This window comes from Mastacembelus armatus, chromosome 18, assembly GCF_900324485.2.
Source record: "Mastacembelus armatus chromosome 18, fMasArm1.2, whole genome shotgun sequence".
NCBI lineage: Eukaryota > Metazoa > Chordata > Actinopteri > Synbranchiformes > Mastacembelidae > Mastacembelus > Mastacembelus armatus.
The window spans coordinates 2,149,327-2,169,407 of record NC_046650.1 but is presented as its reverse complement, the minus strand read 5'-3'; the positions used below and the strand labels follow the sequence as shown (position 1 = coordinate 2,169,407).

Here is a 20,081-nt window from a genome sequence, read left to right as displayed (position 1 = left end):
TCCTATATAGTCTATAGCTGTCTTTAGAAATTCACTAAATGCACCAGACGAAATACAGACATGAAGCCTAAAAATATGCAGAGGTTAAATGTGACATAAGTCTTATGCCCATGTTTTAGAGTCAGTGTGGATTGATGTCAGATAAAACAGAAGTCTGCTCAGTGAGATGCGCAAGTCATTGTGTCAATTGGCCTGAGATCTGTGAAGAATTTCCTGGATGACTTATTATTCTCACCACAAGTAGAGCAAGAAGGCGCCACCACTATCCACATAGCTGTGTAAACATTGTTACTTAAAAAACGTGACTTTCATTTTTCTCACTGCAGCTGCTCAGTGTCACCATATACCCCTGCAAACAGCTATGTCATTGGATCCAACTAATCAATAAATTCATTTGTTGCCAACTATTTTAATAATCAAATTTTATCAATAATATTGATTAGTTGTTGCAGCCCTAGTTTTCAGAGATGTCACCACTCAGAAGCCAAATGATCAGATGTGCAGCCAAGTCTGCTAGTGTGAGCACAGACACAGCATTGTTGTTGTGATTTATTCACTGCGCACACTTCATAAAGCCTTGTTTGAAGAGGACGTGGAGTGAGAAATTACTGTCATGTGATTAAATGTAGAATTTAAGATTAGTTTTGTCTTCTAAGGAAATCAATCTACCGTGGCTTATACTGAATGAAAAATAGATAATGCAATGAAAAATTCGGAAAGTCTACTGGTACAGCTGACATTGCTGCAGTCTGTGCAAACTCATAGGCCAATGAAGGTCAATGTTAATGTTTAAAAATAAATTTGCCCATTTATTTGCATCTTCAGCAGGCCTCATTTGTAGAATATGGGTCTTTAGATGACCTGCTGTCTGTCTCATCTCACTGGGCTCATAAAAATCACTGCAATTATCAGAAATTGAGCCAGCTGTATGTCTTAAAAGAGGACTTTAAACCAATAGATTCACTCTAATGGCATTTTCAGATGGACAATTGTACCTACCCCATAATGGAATTAACTAAATGTGGTGGTTTTCCCTCCTGTCCTTTAGAGGCACAACACATTGGCTACAATTAATTGCTGTGTGTGTCTGTGTGTGTCTGTGTGTGTCTCTGTGTATTTGAGTGTCCTTAAGATAGTTATGAGACTTAAACCAGGTTCTGTTAAATGTTTTATCAGAACCTTACCTTATTCATATACATAGATAAATAGGATGGCCACAAAAACATCAATCTGTAAAGCACAGTCTCAACAGCAACAGGCACTGAGCTCATAGAAGTGGCAGAAGTACAAATGTCAGGAATGTGGCAAAAAGACTGTCTCTCATTTGGAGCTCTGCCCATTCTAACACCTGTGCACACCTGGGATTACTGCAGAAGGCGGACATGGCTGACAGATCATGGGTGTCTAAAAGTTCTAAAAAACTAGAAGTGCTGTTCCATGGTTCTTTTGATATTGAAATTTACAATGAGTTACTACTGTAGCGTATTAGACTCCAATGCATTACACAGGCCTGAAATAAACTCTTTTAAAGACATTGGACACAGTGTATAATCCACACCTAATGCGTGTATGTTGTTTTAAAAGAAATGGTAAGAGCAAAATCTTTTGCTGACTTTTAGTTCATACTCTTGGTCAATCTCCAAAAATCTTAGAGCCCACAATTCCCATAATGCAACTTGATAGTATGTCTTTGTTGGCCCACAATTATTTTGACATGACCAGGGTTAGGCTATTCCATTCTTCTCCTTGACATTGGTCCAACTGTATCTCAGAGAAAACTGTTTTTATCCTCATAAGTGGAAGTGTGGCAACATATCTAACCACATCTATATGTATTTGATTTGCACAATTATTCCAATAAAATCATTTCCAAAAATTGAAAGTGATGAAATGCAAATTCTGCACACATGATGGTGTTTGTCAAAAGGTGTACTGGTTAAACTTCAGTTTGTTTCATATGTACTTTCACTGTTTTCTATCCTTTTCCCAAGTCTGAACAGCCCAGTCCAGCCAGTTCCAGCTCCAGTTCAAGCTTTGCTCCCACACACCACAAACGACAAGGTAATTTATTTTCTCAAACAAAAACAAGTTATAGCTGATCTCAATGTCTGTTTCAGTCAGAAATCTGAATAATCAATTGTAAGTGGTCCTAACTGATAGTTCAGATCTTGATGATCCACCAGACCTGTGTAAGTTATCAAAACTACTTATCTGGAAGTGGTGAAAACCAGTGTGCTAGTTTCTGGAGTTTGCGTTTTGCATTGTGTTGCAACTGGAATCCACAGATCTAAGTTGTGAATGATGTAGATCATTACTGATTGAAATGTTTTCCAAAAATGTGACTGGAAAATTAGTTTAAAATGCTCCAGACCTAGGACTGGGAAGTAATGTAATAAGGTCGGGTTTCTGGGGCTTCTTTTCTTGAGGGTGACCTCTGCTTGTGTGTTTGGATTTTTCTCTGGATGCAGTGGTGGACTTCATCATCAGGAAAAGGGTGGCTATTCCTGCCACCACGCACACAGGTAACGGTTTCACTAAGACCTGTGAAGCTCCCACAACCCAGTCACATCTCTGCATGGGCAATATTTTTCTGCTTGTCAATTTGCATGAACATTCATGGATCTCTAGTCATGTCAGCAGGGTTTGGTATTGTTTTATGAATGTGATACAACCCACCAGCGCACCTGTCACTGCTGATCCAACATGTGTACATATGTCTTCTTGCTTTCTATGATGTCAATGTCTGGGACCCAACTATTTATATTTTGGTTTGATAACATCCTTCATTATCCAAAAACTTTTAAAAACAAATCACTGAGCTGCACTGTTGCACTTGGTGGCATGTTCCCTAATTACCAAGAATGTGGGTTCCAGTTGTTTCAATTCCACATACACTAAAATACTCACTGGAGTATAACAACACGTGTGGCTTCGATTGCTGAAAGATGTTACCCACAAATGTACTGTTTTCTCCTGAGTTTAAAAACTAGTGTCCAGCTGATTTAGGAGCCTTTAAAAAAATATGTAACTACTGTATATACTTGTAAGATTTCCATTTTCATTATGATGAGTCGCACACAGGGTGTGAAAGTCAGAAAGTATTGAGAGATGGACTATGGTGTTGGTTTTGGTCTTTCCAAGGTATCTAGTGACAATTAAATAAAAATAATGACTATAGTAACAATAAAAAACAAGGTTGTCCTTTAAAAGATAATGTGTCTCCAGGCTGAAGCAGCGACCAGCAGTGGTCCCACATCTCCAGTTTGCTACAGCAACAACCTCCACTCGACTATCCTATCACATGGCATGATTTGCTGCTTATTGCATGTTTTCACTCTTTTTTTTTTTCACTGTTTCATTTGAAATAATACAAAAGCTTTATTGTAGCATTGTTGTTGTTTTTGTTTGTTTATTTGTTCCGTCTCAGTGCTGGGCCCGCTCCAGTCAGTGATGCAGGATCTGCACTCAGATGACAATGATGAGGACTCTGAGGACGACGATGACAATGACATGGACTCTGACGTGGAGCGACCGGCACACACTCATCTCACACACCACCAACGCAGGTTAGTGCAGCGAGCCAGACCTTTAAGAATACAAACATTTCTTTCATGAATCTGCACAGACAGGGGCAGAAAACACCATAACGATAAAGACCCTGTGGAATTTTAACTCCAGTGTTATCATGTTTTGGGTTGGTTTGTGTGTTTTCAGTGTGTCTGTGCTACTGCGGTAATGGTGACATTGTTAAACCCATATATCCCATTAATCAGCTGGTGGAATAGTCTGCAGACTGATATGAGGATATAATTATCATACTGTTTACACAGAGTTCAAAACCTCTGGGTTTTTAACTATCATCTGGGTTGTGGTTTTTTTTTTTTTATGGTGTTTAGATCGATTTATTTCATGGTGAAGTTTGTGTATTTTGAGATATGTGTTCTTCACTACCAAGGGTCAGTTTAAGTGATGGCAGTGAAAGTGACAGCTCTTCACCCTCACCTCCTTCCCGCAACGAGGCCCCACCTTTGTTAAAGACTACTAATAACCAGGTGTGGTCACTTTACTGTATGTGTTTTCTCAGTGTAATTTAATGTACCACAAGAGGGACAAAAGTGTTTACTGTCTGTAGCTTCATGTGACTGTTCACTCTGTCCTCTGTCAGATACTGGAAGTGAAGAGTCCCTCCAAGCAGAGCAAACAGGACAAGAACAAAAGCATAGATTGTGACAAGGTACACAAGAGTTTTTTGTTATTGTTTCATTTTCACTGTACAATAGATGAGGAAACATTTCCAGGAAAAAAATGGAAAGTCTGTTTACATAATTCAGACTAATATAGTGATGCAGGATAGATACATGTTTTAATGTTGGTTTAGTGGGTTCACATGAGTCGCTCAACCTGACTTCACAGACCTGCTCCTGACCAGAGACTAACATGGCTGGGATGGTGTTTGCATTGTTATGAAACAATAGACACAGGTCTCTGGTTGTTTTTGGGTTATTATGACTCAAGCAAACTAGACTCTGAAATATCTGACTATAGTATGAAGCTGTGTCTTGTAATTTCCTGGCACCAAATAAATACAGTGCAATTTTGCAGCTCATTTCGACCATAATTGCATTTGTCTTTAAAGTCTTATTGAAGGCACAAGGCAGTTTTCATGATTTTATTAGGCAGCCATAACGGCTCTAACAGTAAATAATGATCTGTGTTTTTCTGAAAGTCACACTGGGAAACTAATGCAGCAGAGTAATGCAGCGTCCTCAGGATGAGTCCTGAGCTCCATTAGATCTGTCAGGGAATTTTTATTAAATACAAACATTCAAACTTCACCTGTAAATTTTTCTACAATATGTTACAGATTACTACTGTTTTTTGACTAATATTTGGAAATACATTTGTATAGTTTATTCTACTTATATACTATGCTTAAATGGCATTTTCAAATATGCAGCGGAGGAAAAGAACCAAAAGTTAAACTAATTTGCCTCTAATTTTTTTTAGACTTGCATTTGGACTTGGATGTAATGTTCATTGTCCTATACCAATACTTGGTTCCTAGGCGTACAGCTAACACCAGGCTGGCTGCTCTGTGTTTTTCAGGCTTATTTGGATGAGCTGGTTGAGCTGCACAAAAGATTGATGACACTACGAGAAGGTCATATACTGCAACAGGTAAGATGCTGCCAAGACCACATGTAGCAGCAGTTAGTAATACTGTAATTCTGACTAGGTTAATTGACTTATGAAGGTGTTTTCTCAGGCAGCCTGCCTTGTTTACCTCAGTTTGAAGTCAACCATCACCTTTTGTACATGTGCAACAACACACAGGTGGGTAGGTTGGTGAGCGGATACCACTGTGTTGGCTAATCAATTGGTATCATAGTGACGTGTTTATGTTGGTTGTAGTTCTTTCAGTAATTTTATGTATGTCCTGTAGCTGCGCTGCAGTCCGTAGAAACAGCTGATGATTGCTGATGGTTAAGCAAGCCATACTTGTTTGTTTTCCACATTGTTTTTCACCATTTGACACGTCTGGTTTTACTTCTATTATTGCGCCGTGTTCTTCTGCAGTGGTTTAAGGGCACCTGACTTTTATTCCACACTTTCCTATCACTTACATTATCCAACATGCAACTTAACAGTTCATCCAGATATTGTGGTGTATTATGCCAGAAGCAGCTAATGTAGCCTGGACCCTCTAGCCTTCAACAGAGATGAGGAGCAGTTCTCTTCTGTATTTTGTAGTCTTCCGCTCCAACCTGCTCTGACTGTGACATTATTTGAGGACATTTACTAGATATACAACTTTTTTAGATATGCAACAGCACTCCCCAACACCTGAAAACCTGAATGTAGTTTTTAGAAGTATCAAAAGACAAAAATGGCATTACCAAAATCATATAATTTAGCTGACGGTAAGGCATTGATAACATTATTTACATTCCAGATTTAGCTTTTTTTTTATGCCAAAGTTGCACCGAACTGCCAAGCTCTGGATTTTAAAAAAAAAAGAAAAGAAAAAGAAAAATGGCTTGGTGACTTCTGACAGCTTTTACTGATCTCATAATATCAGTAAAAGCGTATGAGTATGTTCCATTGCTGTTGGTCAGCTGTACTGATGCAATGGATTAGAGGAGGAGCTGTGTTCTGTTACAGATCCTCTGTAATCTGTGGCTTCATCTGGGAGCAATTAATTATTTGGTTAACGTCTCTCTACCTAAGAGATTGCAAGCTTGTTGCTTATATTCTCGAGTCCTATCATATGACAGCATTAATGGATCTTCCCAGTGGTAGCTGCCAAGTTGTGCCTCACCTAACAAGAAGACTGGCTCTGGGGAAAGATGTAATCCCATCCAAAACTGCATCACCAGCATGCAGCTTTAACTCGCTCACTAATCAAGCTAATCTAGCAAAGTTCACTAACTGGCTCCACTTCCTGTTACAGGAGATGGAAGTGATTAAGTCATGGCTTCTGTGCACACTGATGGGGACCACATAGGAGGTCACACAGAACTGGGATGCAGATGTCATGGCTTTAGACAATGGAGCTGAGTTTGGTAGCTCTTTCCAGCTGAATCCTAAACAGCAATGAAAATGAGCCAATAGGCCAAATCTCCAGCCTGCTCCACTAAAATAGGGTACCAGAGTGAAACCACAGTGTGTCATGTCTGAGCTTTTGACTTGGATCATTCCTATTATTACAGTTTTTTATACAGAGATTCTGTGTGAAGAAGATCAGGTTGGGTCCTCGTTTTCCTTTTCCTAACCAGTCTGTGTTGGCAATAAACCAGCTAACTGTGAACACACTACTTACATAAATAAACAAAGTACATCTTTGCAAGTGCTGTCAAGTTGCTGGTTGCTGTCGGCAAAACAACACCTGAGCAATAAAAAATGGCTAATTCTCCTTTAATATGTCATGAGAGAATTAGTAGAAATAACGGCTAGTTCAGTGATGAAATGTTTGTGTTTTAGATTAGAAGAGAAGCTGTTATAGCTTCTCTATAGTCATTTGTCTCGTTACATTTTTTTTATTTAACCCGTGTGTACTCTTCAAAAACACTACCCTTTCATTATGTTCAGGATGAAAACCTCCACTAAAATGAACTGCTGTAAAAATATATCAGATAAATATTTTTTTCAACTTTTTTTTGCAAAAATCTCTTAGTCATCTTCAGTTTTGATCAAAACTACTAAATGTTTTAAAAAAAATTCCAGGATTCTAACCCTTTAAATGCCAATTTCATAAGTAATGTCACTGATTTAGGGGGAAAAACACACACAATGACTTATTTTCAATGTGAAAAGTGATTGTGGACTGGATAGGATATTTTTTTACCCCCTATCACAGTCTTGGAAAATTTCTAAATCGTATTTCTAAAATTTAGGTCAAATTAAAGTTTTTCACCAAAAATCATTCCATTTGGTGAAATACAGTGAACGTTATGGCCAAATTAAGAGTGAAAAATGAGCCTTGGTGGATGAAAACATCCCGAACAGCACAAAAATGTACATGTTTACTTCCAAACACCACTGGAATTCATTTTAAACATTGCATTTTACACAAAACTGTAGTTTCTTAATGAATAAAAGAAAATAACGTTCATTTCAACCTGTCAGAAGCTAACATTATTTTCAGACACATAACACACTGTTGTCTCCCCTTGTTATCCCCGTTGTACTGGTGAAGCCAAGAGTGATATATGGCTCATCATATTTAATTGCTTTAGTTTTGGAAGCTGTAGTTTGGGTTGGTGAAGACTCATCCTCTGTTATAGCATTTTGTATAGCTGGGAGCCCTCTCACAAACCTCTCCATCCATATTGCCAGTAGGAACATTAAAGTAATGTAAGCCAGATGGTGGTTGCTATAGCGACGTAACAATGACGCTAGAGAAAATTTTCACATTTCGCTTTGATCTGAATATTTTCTGTGGCGAAAGCAGCCCAGAATTCAGCGTTGGTCAATTTGGGTTTTTCCACATATGAAAACTTTTGTTCATGCAAATAAAATGAACCTTTAAAGTGGTGATTGCCCGTGCTGCATTGGCTTAGTGTTTGACGAATCAACGTAAATATACAGTATCTCACAGAAGTGAGTACACCCCTCACACTTTTATAAATAGTTTATTATATCTTTTTTTTGTTTTGTTTAATTATTTTTTGGGCAGTTTTTTTGCCTTTATTCAACAGGACAGCGGAAAGAGACAGAAAACTAGGGGAGGGAGTGAGGGAAGACATGCAGGATTATACGACTGCCGGCTCGGGAGCCAAACCGGCATCCCCAGCGTACATGGACGGGCGCACTACTGCTACACCACCAGCAGCCCCCACTTTATTATATCCTTTCATGTGACAACACTGAAGAAATGACACTTTGCCACAATGTAAAGTAGTGAGTGTACAGCTTGTATAACAGTATAAATTTGCTGTCCCCTCAAAATAACCCAATTTGGCCCCAAGTGTCAATATTTTGTGTGGCCACCATTATTTTCCAGCACTGCTGTAACCCCGTTGGGCATGGAGTTCACCAGAGCTTCACAGGTTGCCACCAGCTGTACACTCACTACTTTACATTGTAGCAAAGTGTCATTTCTTCAGTGTTGTCACAGGAAAAGATATGATAAATTCTTTACAAAAATGTGAGGGGTGGACTCACTTCTGTGAGATACTATATGTCACTCGTGGTTCTTTTCACTACAATAGGAACTATTGTTCCTCCAGTCAAAAGTGCCTACTGTTGTGCTGTATTTAAGAATGCCCCTTGCCCCCCACTTTGGGAACCACTGGGTATGCCTGTAGTGGGAGTTGAAATAGAGTTACTGAAAAAGCAAAAGTGCTGAAAGGAGTTGATGATTCTATTTGTGTGAAAACTGAAAGATGTTGATGATGAGTGGTAAAAGTAGAATTATCACATCAAATGGAAGTGATAAATTTGTGTTATGAGATAATGGTGCTGAATTCAAAGTAAACATGAAGGCGCTGCATATCTCAGCTTAGGCAAACACACTAATGACTTCAAATCGCTGGCATGTTTTTTCTGCCTGTGCTCACTCAGCACATGATACAAAAATTGTCAGACCATATAAGCCTCATTACAGATGTGTGTCCTGTGCTTACCCTTCTCTTTTCCAGATTGTAAACCTCATTGAAGAAACTGGACACTTCCACATCACAAACACTACTTTTGACTTCGACCTTTGCTCCTTGGACAGAAGTACAGTAAGGAAACTCCAGAGTTACCTGGAAACCTCAGGACTGTCCTGAGACTCAGAATTCAGATATTTCTTGAATAAACTGCAAACTTTGGATGCAAGTAATAGCCCCACTGTGGCTGGGCCCAGTTGTTGTGTGTCAAGCCTGCTGGGCTCTCAGAATGAAGAGGTGGTCCCACTGCAGAAACCTGAGCCAGGTGTCGTGGGATAAGCCCTGTCGACAAGGAGATCACCTGGAAAGCCTTGAAAACTTCACTTGATTTTTTTTTTTTAAAAACAAAGTGGGGAGCTGCAACCTTGTTGCTCTTAATGAATGTGGATATTGTTACCACGTTTCTTGGTTTGTTGTTCATTGTGACTAATGCATGGTCAACATTGCCTTACAAGTCTTATTTATTGATTTAATTTGCAGGTGTGTGTGTGCATTAGAAATGGCAAAAAAACAGAATGAGGCTTTGTTGAAGCACTTCACACAGGTATATATTTGATTCTGTGTTACAGCTGAGCATTATTACAACAATCTGACTTGATTTAAAATCATACAGTGTATGGGACTGAATCTTTTCAAAGGGAACGAAAAACTGCCACAGCAGGTATGAAGGTGACAAACTTCTATTCCAATCTATTAAAGACATGTCTTTGCAACACTGTTGGCAAACTCTGAATCTGTTTTTTTTTTTTTTTGAAGAAGAAGAAGAAGAAGAATTCAGGTGGTTACTCCAAACCATAAATGTATATATTAATTGTGAGTGACAAAGATCCAAATGGAATCTCAAAACATTTGCCGGTATTTGTAACATGGTGTGGCAGGAAAGGAATTTATGACGACGGTCTCGGTCATACACAAACCTTGCCTTTTGCTGCATCTTCACACTGCTGGCCTGTGTAAAGTGGATGTTGTTGTATCTTTCAGCAGGTTATAAAAATAGTTGGAAACAGCTTCCCTATGTCCCTTATTAGACAATGCCACAAGCACTTTGTCAGACGCATACTGAGGCTTTCAGTGTGAATGTGTCATTCTGGCTTTGCAAGACTGCATCTGATTTTGATATGTACAATATACATCTCCATGTCAGTATCATGACATACAAATAGTGGCTTTAAATGCCACTGTCCTTTAAAAGGCAAAGTCATTATATAAATGCATATTTCACACACACACACAAAAACAAAAAAAAAACAACAAAAAAAACAAATTCCACTGCATGCACTCACAGATCGGCTCTCCAGCTGGAAGCACTGTAACACACCAGCACCTCATTTGCAACTTAGTGGCAGTTTTTTATTCCCATGTTGTGTCACTGCTTAGCATAACATATTAGTGGCCACTGGAGCGAGATGAGCACATATCACTAACGTGGAAATTGTCATTATGGGAAAAACTGTTTGACCAAATCCAGGACTAGTGTGCTGCAGCAGGTCCTACCTATCTGCTCAGTGCTGCAGCTTACAGAAAGCTTTGTTGTGCCTGCTCATTTTCTGCTGCAGGGCCAGTGGAACTTGCCAAATGCATAGGCATAGATGATAGATTGAATTGGTTTAGCAAACTACTACTGTTTGTCTACAGAGTCATATCTTTGTAATCAAGGAATAATGGATTTGTAGCACAGACCTGAGCCCTGTAGGTAGATGGGGAACTGACTCCCATCAAGATGTCAGAAACGAGTAAAGAAGCGGCTCCTATGTTCTGCCTTTCTGAATCTTGTGATGAAATGTTTTGGGCTAAATCAAATGGGAAATGGAGAGTCAATGACAATTTTGGCTGACAAGTACTGTTACGGGTGTAGGAAAAACTTGATCTTTTATTTATTTTGTGGGAGTTTGAGTTGTTAAATTAAAAGCTCAGCATTCGTTTTCAAAGAGAATGCCTTTGTATGACTTGTAATAGGGAAGCCTATTGCTAGTCTGACAAACTCAAATTCAGGATTGTGAACAGTCCTTTCCAAATGACCTTAAAAGGCGTTCTCTTGCCCTGTGTTCTGTCTTATGGTTTCTCGTGTATTTTGAGGTCATACAATAAATATTCTGTATCATGTACAGATGAGTTATTAAGCTGCTGGTGGATGAGCTTATTTTTATTTTTGCACAGGTTCAAAGTGGTTGTATGTTATCCTCATGCACAAATTCCATCCATCAATCGTCTTCTTCCACTTATCTGGGGCCAGGTCACAGGGGCAGTGGCCTATGCAGGGATACCCAGACTTCCTTTTCCCTGGACACTTCCTCCAGCTCTTCCAGGGGCACACCGAGGCGTTCCCAGGCCAACCAGAGTTTAGAGTCCCTCCAGCGAGTCCCTCCAGCGAGTCCCTCCAGCGAGTCCCTCCAGCGAGTCCCTCCAGCGAGTCCCTCCAGCGTGTTCCTCCAGCGTGTCCTGGGTCTTACCCAGGGCCTCCTCCCAGTGGGACATGCCCGGGAAAACCTCCCTAGGGAAACGCCCAGGAGGCATCTGGAACAGAGGAGCAGTGGCTCTAGTCTGAGCTCCTCCCGGGTCACTGAGCTCCTCACCCTATCTCTAAAGGAGTGCCTGGCCACCCTGCGAAGGAAGCTCATTTCAGTTGCTTGTATCTAAGATCTTGTCCTTTAGCTCATGACCGTATACTCAATGAAGGATTACAGTACATTATGTTACAAAAGCTTTCTTTGATTTCTGATGATAGCTTGGAATTTCTCGATAAAGTTCCTGTGTGGAAGATTTGAAGATATTTAACTTTGTATGAAAAATACAAATTTACACATTTTATTCTGGGTGATATGTTAGGGTTAGGCTTTGAAAATGATTTTAAACAGCAAGTTGTATCGGTAAAACACACAGTACTGATGTCCAATATAATATATATTTGAATTGTACCTTAAAGCCTAAAATACACAAATGACTGTGTCTTACAGGCAGCGCCAATTAGACCCACCATAACCCTATCAAAGTGGAAAAGTTAATAGGTCAGTAAATTTGAATCAAAATGTTGCTCTCCCTCTCTGCTCACTGAAACTGTGCTGTGCATGTTCTTTTTGTGTCAGTCTAACTGGGTAGTCTGACAGAAAAGTTGGAAGTCATCCAGTTTTCCCGTTTATTGTCAGCAAAGAAGACTCGCATGCTTTCATCAGCTCCCATGTCATGCATCTAACCAGGCCTGTGCTGGAACAACCTGTTCATGCTGACTACAGGATAAATGTTAAAAATGTCTCTGTGGAGGAGTTTGTAGGTGTTCATCAGCATTCTATATTTAGTCGTGGTATAAATCGGTGCTGTTCTTGTCAGTTTTACCGGTGTGGATTCTGCACAAGTTTTTGCCCTGCTAGCAGCAGCATGGCTTTACAGCAGCCTTTAGTAAATATCACTACTTGTATACAACAAAAATCTAATTGTCAGAATGGGGATGATTATTTCCTGCACGTAGTTATGTGGATACTCTTCAATTTTAATTGATCCTGTGACGTTTCCTCTGGCATCAGCCTCAAGTGATTCCTGTTTCATACAACATTACAGCATCCACTGCAGCACTCACTGTATTGGCACCTATTAGAAGTTGAAACATTAATGATTTTAATAAAATTCTGATTCCTTTGTGAGCACGGGAGAAACTAAGATCATGTCCATCTCAGTTTCAACGAATTTGAAAAGCTTTATATGTGTCAAACAGTGTTCTATGTTTGCTAGCATTTTGACTTCATACCATCAGCAATAAACCACAATAAGCACCAGAGCATTTGGGACACTAGAATAGTAATTTTTATTCCTCCACGTTTGCTTGGCAAACAAAAAAATAACACATTACTGCCACCACCTGGTAAAGAGGGCGGCTGAATGCAGACATAGGTACGCTCTAAAACGTCACAAAGGAATTTAGTAGATTTTTTTAGTAGAAGTTCTTCTTGTTGATGTCATGTAAATATGTAAATAGTGTTAAGTAAGTTGTTCTGGTTTTATATCTCTTCACTTAATGAAGCAATTGGTCAGAGTTCACCTAACTCGTTAAACGTAGTTTTAAGTAAACAGAACTACCAGGCTTCTCAACATGCATTGTTTGCAAATTCAAAGTTTCCAGAGATTATTCTTTTCTGTATCTGAAATCACCCATTTATGGTGGAAATGCTATGTGTCTGTAATATAATTAAATTAGGATTATTTCTTTTCATAATAGTAAAAACTATTAATTCATTGTGTCAAATTAAAAACTGAGTCTTTAAACTGAGAAATGTTGTCCATAGTGACTGTCCAGTTAATTGTCCATCCATCCATCCATCCGTCCATCTATCCACCCATTCTCTATACCAATTCAACCTTTGTTCAATTCAGGGTCACAGTGGGCTGGGGCCAATCCCAGCTGACATTGGATGAGGAGCAGGTACAGCCTGGACAGATCACCAGTCTGTACAGGACTGACACATAGACACAAGACTTACACCCACATTCACACCTACCAACCAGCCTAAGGCCTATGTGCATGTGTTTGGACTGTGTTTGGAGGCTGGAGTATCCGGAGAAAACCCATGCAGACTCAGGGAGAACATGCAAGCTCCACACAAAAGGGCCAAAGGTTCGATTACTGTTTGAATTTTCTCGCCGCCCAGTTGACTAAACTTATTGAACTTGTTCAGTTAAGTTGCACCTAGCTTTAAATGTTTTACAGTGTACTTACTCTTCAGTTTAAAAGCTTTGTTCTGTCACCTTCACTCTTCCCCTTTTGTTTTGTTATGATAAGAAACATCTTTAACCAGACTGTTGTTTTTAAACTTAGGCAGTCTGGACAGAATATTGGAAAAGTGCATCAATGGGTGTCATTTAGAGTAAGTAGATAGTAGAACTCTATCTGTCCTTTCAATGGAGCCATGCTGTAATAATTTGTTCATACGGCATCATCTCCAGACCTAGCAGCAGCTTCAGGACAAACAGGAAAATTACTTTTGTGAATGATTCCACAGCCGTCCCAAATGGAGACACGAAAAGAAAAAGTGGCTGCTTAGACTCCTGGATTAATTTAAGCTATAGAGAATGGAGCTGGAGGAGGAGGGGTGGGGGGATAGAAGAAGAATGGAAACCGGGAGGGGGGTGAGGGGAATGGTTCAGAGTCCAGGCCAGCCAGCAGGACATCCTGTTTGAGCTTCCAAATACCATTTACTCCAATAAAAAGGGGGAGACCTTCGAAATAATCTTCAACAGCATAGCCACAGAGACATTGATTGTCACCCTGGCATGTGGCCAGGACCGAGGAGAAAGGCTCCCCTCCCACCGAGCCTCTGGATGGCAGTCAAAAAGCACCTCAAGGAAGTCATTAGAGCACCAGGCTGATGAAAACTTTCTCCTTCCTCTCTCTTCCCACTGTCTGATGGTATGCCGCTTAGAAAATAAAACACCTTCTACATGTTTGAATTATTTGCACAGAAGCAGGTGTATCTGCCAATGCTGCATAATGGAGATATTGAATTAATATCTGAAATGCCTTCTGCAATAAATCACGTCCTTAAATTGTTGTGGTATATTTTGGCAACCATTAGGTAATGTCTTAAACAATTTTATGTTCTCAGAAATACAAGTTTTAAATGTGAATTCTTGAACTGCACAGAATCTGATTGCAAAATGTGTTGCAAAAGCAAGATGACAGCCTGTGTGTTGGTGATATTTTGGCCTCATGAGCCATGCAAGAAACCGCTTTTCTGATGCTGTCAGCTTTGCTGCTGTACTGTATATGTTTCCACAGCCACCGAGATGAACAACCAAACATTAAAGGAAAACCTACTTACTACAACTCTGGCTTTATTTTTGTAGCTCTGACGATTGATTCTGTTGGTAATGAAAATATTGTACTCACCTAAGTAGTTGCTGAGACCCAGGAACTGTGGCATTGTTAAAAAAGTACTGTAAATCCAGCTGGACAAGATGTTAAACCAAAGCGTCAGTCCATAAACATGGAATTGATGCTCAAAACTGACTGTTAACAATTTCCCTGTGGATCTTCATTCCAGTTATGTGTCTGAGTTTTTAGCTTTCATCACCATATTCCAACATCTCAACCTCTAACCTGCTGAATACAACGTTGTTATGACTAAAACAACCTGTGCTAAAAGGTAAATGGAAAGCGAATCCCAAGCTGTATGAAGCTTTAGTTTTTCTGTAACAACCAGACAGCTGATTTTAGACAGAAAGCACATCTGGATATGTTTATATGTAGTAGATTTAGCCTCATCTTGTTTCATTTTTATGTTCTTGTCAAAGAAATGGTTCATATTTTATCTTGCAAATACTTAGTTCACTTGATGAAATTCAGGCATTTCTCTTTCCACTTGTTTTCTTTGAATGTGCTTTGAACTCTTCAGCTCAAACATTCAGTTGTATTTATATTATGGACCATCTTCCTGAAAAACAAAAAGAAGCTGCCCAGACTGGTTTTCCTTTCATTGTTTTGTCCCTAAAATACAAGTACAAATTTCCCATTCAGCTACATTACGTATTTCTGATCCTTTCCAGATGATCAATGTTTCCATTTTTCTTTTCATTGTAATTCATTATAAACATGTCTTATTCACTTGGTGCCAAAGAGGTGTAATGTCCAGTAGTTTAATTCAAGCATGTTTACTGTGTGGAACTGAAAAATATACTGAATAATTACTAGCAATACATACAAATAAGGTATGAGAGTGAAACATTAGGGCAGTTCATCTAAATCAGCTGCTTTGAAATGTGTCTTCATATTTGTCGCCCCAGATCTCTTCCAGTAGGGAAGCTGACAGCAAAATGAAGACCACCAAAGCATAAAGGCCTCTGTTTGCAAAGGGATTTCAGCCCCCTGACCACTTGGCCATTGTCATCAAATTTGCACAGGGCTGCAATAATTCAAAGACACTTATCATATGCTTTTGGCGTGCTTGTGTCCCCCATTTCCCCCTGTGGCCATTCGTGTTGACCTTCCTGTCAGCACCCCTGTGGAATTCTGGGTGGCGGGCAGTTCTGCCTCCCCCCCTCCACCCACGCCTCCACTCACAGAAATAGAATGCATACAAATTAGCTTTTCAAAAATCAGATCAAGTTATGTAAAGAATAAAAGCAAGCAAACTTCAAAGGGGAGGGATGCTGCGTGCAGAGGCACCAACCCAGTCCCCAGACACTCTGATTATTGTTTTTAACTCCTCTCCTCCTCCCCAGCCCTCTGGCTCCCTGAGACCCCCTTCCCCACCAAAATGGGTCCAGCCTTTTGGAGCGAATCACAATCCCAATCCCAAACCTGGTCTTTGATTTCAGGGGCCTTGGCACTGCTCTCCCCCTGCTTTGTTCCTCTTGATGGATCTAGGCGGGCCGACGAACCGTGACCCCTGCCAGCCCACCCCGTCTGTGCGAACACACACACAAGGAGACAATGCAAAGCAGCCTCAGAACCCAAAGAAAAGGAGGGGAAAATGGAGAAAAAAATGTCAACAAATGTGCTGAAAGCGTCTGTGAATCAAAGTCTCATCCCTAACAGAGATTACAGGCACAGTGAGTGCTGCTGCTTTCACTGTGTCTGTTCTGATAAGTTAGCCATGTGTGATGGCTGAGGAGGAGAGTCTGGACCGCTATTCAGCTGCTCTGAACCACCTGCCACCAGACGGACCCAAGTGTGAACTTGAACAAGGGAAGGGGGGGCACTTCAATTTTAAGCCCTCCCAGCACCCGCCTCATTTTCTCTCTAACTGTGTTATCAAACGTAGGGTTATGCCTGCTTTGCAGTGCAGTCAGTGCTGAGGTTGACAGTCACTCAGTTTCACCTGATGCTAGGAACCCTTTGTGTGATGGAGCCAAAAACAAAGGCTGATTAGTATACATCAAAAAGATCTTGATATTGAATAGGTATCATATATATATATATATATATATATATGTGTGTGTGTGTGTGTGTGTGTGTGTGTGTGTGTGTGTGTGTGTGTGTGCGTGTGCGTGTGCGTGTGTGTGTGTGTGTGTGTTTGTGTCTATACAGTTTTCCTGTAATATGGTATAGCCTTTTAAATACATAAGACATTCTTTCATACTACCAGCCAGTGAATAGTGCTTCTTCTTTTCCTTTCGGCTGCTCCCTTCAGGGCACACACAGACCCACCAGAAAAAGTCTTTTCAAAGACAACTGACGTGAGCAGCAGTCTTCTTCACAGATAGCAAATTCTTCATCGAACTTGTGATGACATGCTGTTATGAGCTCTCTAAAACCCAGTGATTCAAAATCCATCCAGTGAGGCCAGATGTGCTAATGGCTTCCAGAGAGAACCAGAGAAACAGTCCACCCTGGAGGTAGGTAGGTGAACGCTGCTGCTTCACTTCCTGCACTTTAATTAAAACCAAATGAAAAGGACAGCCCTTACCCCTCAGTCGACTCTTAATTGACTTAATGCTTGAATGGTGGCCTTCTTCACTGTAGCTGGGGGAAAAGCCTCATTAGCACTCTGCTTTTCACCAAACAAATCATCAATAGCTGAGCAGAGATCTGTGCTTGTTGAGAGCTCTGAAGGTTAATTATAGATCAGCCAACTGCATTTTGAGGTTTATTACACCCATTTTGACTTTTGGAGAGGCTTTTGATCCATGTTAGTTGTGATGCAGATGCTTAATACCTTTTCCACATCAATCTGGATCAAAAAATGTAATAATCAAATTAACCACATTTATATTGTTCAGTTTGTCAGCTTCACTTAAAAGAAGTCCATGTTTCTTATTGTATTATAGTGTATTTACAGCACATTTATGAATGTGAATTGAACATCTGAGTAAACCCTCACTCTGTAAAAATGTCTGTTTTTCCATAGGAAAGAACAAAAACAAAGCCAGGCCTGAGGGAGTAAAATAAATTGATATGGATTCATTTGCACCTATTATTGGATTATAGTAAAGTCAAAATAATGTTACCTGACTGCATTGGTCCCAATAATAAAAATATAATATGGATTCATTTCCACCTATTACTGGATTATAGTAAAGTCAAAATAACGTTACCTGACTGCATTGGTCCCAATAATGAAAATATAATATGGATTCATTTGCACCTATTATTGGATTATAGTAAAGTCAAAATAATGTTACCTGACTGCATTGGTCCCAATAATAAAAATATAATATGGATTCATTTCCACCTATTACTGGATTATAGTAAAGTCAAAATAACGTTACCTGACTGCATTGGTCCCAATAATGAAAATATAATATGGATTCATTTGCACCTATTATTGGATTATAGTAAAGTCAAAATAATGTTACCTGACTGCATTGGTCCCAATAATGAAAATATAATATGGATTCATTTCCACCTATTATTGGATTATAGTAAAGTCAAAATAATGTTACCTGACTGCATTGGTCCCAATAATAAAAATATAATATGGATTCATTTCCACCTATTATTGGATTATAGTAAAGTCAAAATAATGTTACCTGACTGCATTGGTCCCAATAATAAAAATATAATATGGATTCATTTGCACCTATTATTGGATTATAGTAAAGTCAAAATAATGTTACCTGACTGCATTGGTCCCAATAATGAAAATATAATATGGATTCATTTCCACCTATTATTAGATTATAGTAAAGTCAAAATAATGTTACCTGACTGCATTGGTCCCAATAATGAAAATATAATATGGATTCATTTCCACCTATTATTGGATTATAGTAAAGTCAAAATAATGTTACCTGACTGCATTGGTCCCAATAATGAAAATATAATATGGATTCATTTGCACCTATTATTGGATTATAGTAAAGTCAAAATAATGTTACCTGACTGCATTGGTCCCAATAATAAAAATATAATATGGATTCATTTCCACCTATTATTGGATTATAGTAAAGTCAAAATAATGTTACCTGACTGCATTGGTCCCAATAATGAAAATATAATATGGATTCATTTCCACCTATTATTGGATTATAGTAAAGTCAAAATAATGTTACCTGACTGCATTGGTCCCAATAATAAAAATATAATATGGATTCATTTCCACCTATTACTGGATTATAGTAAAGTCAAAATAATGTTACCTGACTGCATTGGTCCCAATAATGAAAATATAATATGGATTCATTTCCACCTATTATTGGATTATATTAAAGTCAAAATAATGTTACCTGACTGCATTGGTCCCAATAATGAAAATATAATATGGATTCATTTCCACCTATTATTGGATTATAGTAAAGTCAAAATAATGTTACCTGACTGCATTGGTCCCAATAATGAAAATATAATATGGATTCATTTCCACCTATTATTGGATTATAGTAAAGTCAAAATAATGTTACCTGACTGCATTGGTCCCAATAATGAAAATATAATATGGATTCATTTCCACCTATTACTGGATTATAGTAAAGTCAAAATAATGTTACCTGACTGCATTGGTCCCAATAATGAAAATATAATATGGATTCATTTCCACCTATTATTAGATTATAGTAAAGTCAAAATAATGTTACCTGACTGCATTGGTCCCAGTAATGAAAATATAATATGGATTCATTTCCACCTATTATTGGATTATAGTAAAGTCAAAATAATGTTACCTGACTGCATTGGTCCCAATAATGAAAATATAATATGGATTCATTTCCACCTATTATTAGATTATAGTAAAGTCAAAATAATGTTACCTGACTGCATTGGTCCCAATAATGAAAATATAATATGGATTCATTTCCACCTATTATTAGATTATAGTAAAGTCAAAATAATGTTACCTGACTGCATTGGTCCCAATAATAAAAATATAATATGGATTCATTTCCACCTATTATTGGATTATAGTAAAGTCAAAATAATGTTACCTGACTGCATTGGTCCCAATAATAAAAATATAATATGGATTCATTTCCACCTATTATTGGATTATAGTAAAGTCAAAATAA

The 20,081-nt window shown here is 38.8% G+C and overlaps 1 protein-coding gene across 3 annotated transcripts in view; it reads left to right on the top strand.

The window, feature by feature from the left end:
- mllt3 (MLLT3 super elongation complex subunit) overlaps positions 1-11,268 on the top strand; it is a 44,195-nt gene extending 32,927 nt beyond the window's left edge. For 2 of the 3 annotated variants that reach the window (XM_026318497.1, XM_026318478.1), the window contains exons 8-14: positions 1,992-2,061; positions 2,469-2,522; positions 3,428-3,566; positions 3,956-4,052; positions 4,166-4,234; positions 5,107-5,178; positions 9,141-11,268. In XM_026318497.1, coding sequence (XP_026174282.1) covers positions 1,992-2,061; positions 2,469-2,522; positions 3,428-3,566; positions 3,956-4,052; positions 4,166-4,234; positions 5,107-5,178; positions 9,141-9,272 — 633 coding nt within the window. In that variant the 3' untranslated portion in view covers positions 9,273-11,268. The remainder of the gene's footprint in view (positions 1-1,991; positions 2,062-2,468; positions 2,523-3,427; positions 3,567-3,955; positions 4,053-4,165; positions 4,235-5,106; positions 5,179-9,140) is intronic. The other variant, XM_026318487.1, reaches the window with a different exon arrangement.
- The last annotated feature ends 8,813 nt before the right edge of the window (positions 11,269-20,081 follow it).